General features: G+C 50.0%; 1 protein-coding gene across 1 annotated transcript; it reads left to right on the plus strand.

The window, feature by feature from the left end:
• gpr186 (G protein-coupled receptor 186) lies at positions 1-2,598 on the plus strand. The gene is made up of 2 exons (XM_046327779.1): positions 1-203; positions 1,082-2,598. The coding sequence occupies exon 2, from the start codon at positions 1,100-1,102 to the stop codon at positions 2,105-2,107; it is 1,008 nt and encodes a 335-aa protein (XP_046183735.1). The 5' UTR covers positions 1-203; positions 1,082-1,099; the 3' UTR covers positions 2,108-2,598.
• Positions 2,599-4,519: the final 1,921 nt, after the last annotated feature.

The raw sequence follows: 4,519 nt of genomic DNA on the forward strand, positions 1-4,519 counted from the left end.
CACCAGAGAAACGGAGACAACCTAATCGCAAGGACGATATGTTATTACTCTGATGGGGACAGACAAGCCTTACTGAGATATTACCGACCATCGATATACCACAAGACAAGCTGGACACAGACAGCATCACGGCATCACAGTTTCCTGGATTCTCTGTCAACAGAGCTGATTTGAAAGAATCGTGATCAAGGTCTTGTTAGAAGGTAAGATCTTCTGTACTGTCTGTCTGTATGTCAGTCTGTGTGTGGGGGCAGTGTATGTAAACCTCAATTTATAATCAGAGCTAAAGCATGAGGACATGGATTTCCAAGCTAGTGGGCATCTGTTACACAACACACCACAAGGCACTGTAGGAGAAGAGTGGAGAAGAGACACCAGAAGGGCTGCATTCCAATTCTGTCTTCTCCACCTTCTATCTGGAGTGTGTACTCATTCACTCCCCCTTGTATATTTAAAAGCATTGGCTAGACATACATATAGGCTAGACATACATATAGGCTAGACAGGGCTTCGTCATCATATATCTCTTACATTTCTTGAGGGGAGTGAACAAGTGCACACATTGGAGAGAGAAGAGTAGATATCAGGCAATGAAATGGAATGGTCCCATAGTAATGTGAGGAGCATGCAAAGTCTCTCCTTTGAGATGAACCAGTATCACTGTGGTTCAAGTGCACTACCTCCTGTGCCATAAATGCCCAGACCTTTTGGCAGATGCCGAAGTGGCCTAAGACCCAAGAGAGGAAGCCACTGTAGACTATCGAGATGCAGGACAGGAGACGAGGAAAAGAAGCTACTGTAGACTATTGAGATGCAGGAGAGGAGACGAGGAGAGGAAGCCACTGTAGACTATTGAGATACAGGAGAGGAGACGAGGAGAGGAAGCTACTGTAAACTATTGAGATGCAGGAGAAGAGACGAGGAGAGGAAGCTACTGTAGAGTAGATGCAGCCCCAGTGCAGGGTGTCTGTCTGCTTCTGTTAAGTAACAATAACAAACCACATGCAGAAACAGAGGGAGACTTGCTACTAGTCTGTGACATTGTTTGTTAACATCTCTGTCTTCTCTCGCTCTCTCTCAGGTGTCGTGTGTGTGACTCATGATGACCCAGAATGACTCTGACTCGGACATCTGGTTCGAGGAGTCTTCAGGTTCAGGGATGACTTCGCCCCTTTCCCAGCTGGACCAATCAGATCCCACAACCATTCCTGAGGCCTCTCCTCTCAGCCTATGGGGAGTGGCACTGTGCATCTCCGGAACCCTCATTGTGTCCGAGAACACCATTGTAGTGGCGGCCATCTTGGCCACGCCTTCTCTCCGTGCTCCTGTCTTCCTGCTCCTCGTCAGCCTGGCATTGGCCGACCTGCTGGCGGGCGTGGCCTTGATCCTGCACTTCATCTTCCTGTTCTGTGTGGAGCCCACGGATTGGTCAGATCTGATGACGTCAGGGCTTCTGGCGACATCACTGACCGCCTCCCTTCTCAGCCTGATGGGCGTGGCGCTGGACCGTTATCTGTCGCTAAGCCACGCCCTCACCTACGGCTCCCGCCACTCGCGTCGATGCGCCGCTGGTCTGCTGGCACTCGTCTGGCTGGGGTCATGTCTGATCGGCTTGGGCCCAATGCTGGGGTGGCACTGCCTCAATGACATCACATCCTGTTCCGTGGCGCGACCCCTGACCCGGACGTACCTGTCGTTGCTATGTGGCGGCTTCCTGCTGGTCATCATGGTAACGCTGCAGCTATACACCGGGATCTGCCGCGTCGCTAGGCGGCACGCCCATGCCATCGCCACGCAGAGGCACTTCCTGCCTGACGACCAATCGTACAACAGCAAGCACGGGGGCCGGGGGAAGGGCCTATCTCGGCTGTTGTTAGTCCTCGGAGTGTTTGTCAGCTGCTGGACGCCCTTCGCCCTTTACGGTTTGCTGGGCGACGCATCTAGCTCGCCCCTGTATACGTACGCTACGTTAGTGCCGGCTGCGGGGAACTCTCTGCTCAACCCTCTGCTGTATAGCCTGAGGAACAGAGACATACGCAAGGTGCTGCTGCATGCCTGCTGTCCTCACAGACACACACACAACACACACAGGCCTGTTGACGTGTAGGATGGAGACACACATAGACACACACATACTGTCCCATATAACTGTAACGCATACAAATAGCACATCCTCATCATCACTTGCACTTCAGATAAGAAGCAATCAGAATGTACTGTTCCAGAAGGCAGCCATCTTGGAGTCAGCTTGAATAAGCTCTGTCATTGGCTGTGAGACCTGATGTACTGTATCATTTCATCATGTGCCTCATCCTCAACTAACATGAAGACAATCCACTCTGATGCAATCACAGAGGTGCAACTATCGTAAATCATCTGGGTCCTTGGTGGGACTATATTATGCTGCTGTCGGTGATCCAAAGGTCAAATGCAGAGTAACTTGAAGGACTCTTAAACTCTTATAAAGGGTTTGCACTAATACTGTAAAAGGCACCTCAACTATCTCTGAAAAGGTTTGAGTTTGCCAATGTTTTTTAAAATAAAATGTATGAATGTTGTCATTTTCTACTTCCTAAATAAAAACTACTTTATTTTGTACTAAAAGTGAAGTGGAGTCTCCTTCTTTCTATACGCACGCATGCATGCGCACACACACACAGACGTACTTGACTTAAACCTGTTGACAATTGTCCTGCATCTCGGTTTGGAGCAAGTTTTCCCAGGTCACACCAGTTGAGGCCGCTCTCAGTCATTTCTGCCTGGACTTTCTGGGTTTCTGTGTCGCCCTCTGTTCCTTTTTCCCTGTGGGTTCCATTTCAACCACTGGGACAGATGTCATTTAAACGTCTATTCCACATTGGTTCGATGTAATTTCATTGAAATGGTTCAACCAGTGGGCAGGGACTGGCGAGTGATGATGGTGGTCGGTTTCTGAAGGGTATCCAGCTCCACTCATCTTTTTATTTTTCAGGAGGATCTTGAACATGGTGGATGACTGTAAAGCTGAAAAATGTGGACCTGTGAGAGAAGCCATTGACCTACACAAACATTTTAAATATTTTCTATGAATCCACAAATCACATTACAGTTGAGAAGGATTCAAACATTTCATAGGTAATGGATATACAACACAAGACGTTGGTGGCACCTTAACTGGGGGAGGACGAGCTCATGGTAACGGCTGGAGCAGAATAAGTAGAATGGTATCAAATACATTGCCATTTCCTTCATCGTTCCAGCCATTATTATGAGCCATCCTCCCCTCAGCAGCCTCCACTGATATACAGTATTGACACATGGATACAGAAAGATACTTCTTCTCCATTCAGAAAGGCTACCCATGACAACTGACACAGAGCAGTACCTCGCTAGCTGCTTTGCCTTTTTCCTATGCAGGCCTGCAAGATGAAGGCCATGCACTGTCAGCCTATGTACATGGCCAAGACTCCCAAATATCAGCACTACAAGTTTGCACTGATAACCTGGTATGTCAGCAACTTGTCAGCAAAGGCCTGCTCCACTTACGGGTGAAAATAGCAACCCACTTCCAATATGAGCACTTCCCTCCGGCCTCTCTCACAACAACACTATCTGAACCCCTCCCTCTGGCCTCCCTCCAGCACCTCCCTCCAGCCTCAATCACAACAACACTATCTGAACCCCTCCCTCTGGCCTCCCTCCAGCACCTCCCTCCAGCCTCAATCACAACAACACTATCTGAACCCCTCCCTCTGGCCTCCCTCCAGCACCTCCCTCCGGCCTCCCTCACAACAACACTATCTGAACCCCTCCCTCTGGCCTCCCTCCAGCACCTCCCTCCGGCCTCCCTCACAACAACACTATCTGAACCCCTCCCTCTGGCCTCCCTCCAGCACCTCCCTCCGGCCTCCCTCACAACAACACTATCTGAACCCCTCCCTCTGGCCTCCCTCCAGCACCTCCCTCCGGCCTCCCTCACAACAACACTATCTGAACCCCTCCCTCTGGCCTCCCTCCAGCACCTCCCTCCGGCCTCCCTCACAACAACACTATCTGAACCCCTCCCTCTGGCCTCCCTCCAGCACCTCCCTCCGGCCTCCCTCACAACAACACTATCTGAACCCCTCCCTCTGGCCTCCCTCCGGCACCTCCCTCCAGCCTCCCCCACAGCAACAACAACATCTGACATATTTGGTATACAAGAAAACATCATCAGCATGCAGGAATATGCACTGATGGTGTTACTGCCTATCTCACCTCATTAGCTATCAGGTTGACAAAGTGGTCATGTCCAACGATGTATAAGTCCCTGTATGAACAGCAACCACTAACAATATGTGAAACAGACTCCATTACATTTGACTCATGTAAGATACAAAACAGATCATGGTTTGCAGGGTACCAGAGTGCTAGGTTGTATTTTGTTGGTAGAACCTGAAGCCTTAACAGTGGTGTGAGTGCCCTCGCCAATAGCAGCGTTCTGGTACATGGGATGGTAGCTGGTGGGTGGAGAGAACAAGTTGAAGAGCTTGACCATGAG

The sequence above is a fragment of the Oncorhynchus gorbuscha genome, linkage group LG24 (assembly GCF_021184085.1).
Source record: "Oncorhynchus gorbuscha isolate QuinsamMale2020 ecotype Even-year linkage group LG24, OgorEven_v1.0, whole genome shotgun sequence".
NCBI lineage: Eukaryota > Metazoa > Chordata > Actinopteri > Salmoniformes > Salmonidae > Oncorhynchus > Oncorhynchus gorbuscha.

Coding starts and splice junctions, on each gene's coding strand:
- gpr186 (XM_046327779.1), top strand. CDS start 1,100: ATGATGACCCAGAATGACTCTGACTCGGACATCTGGTTCGAGGAGTCT.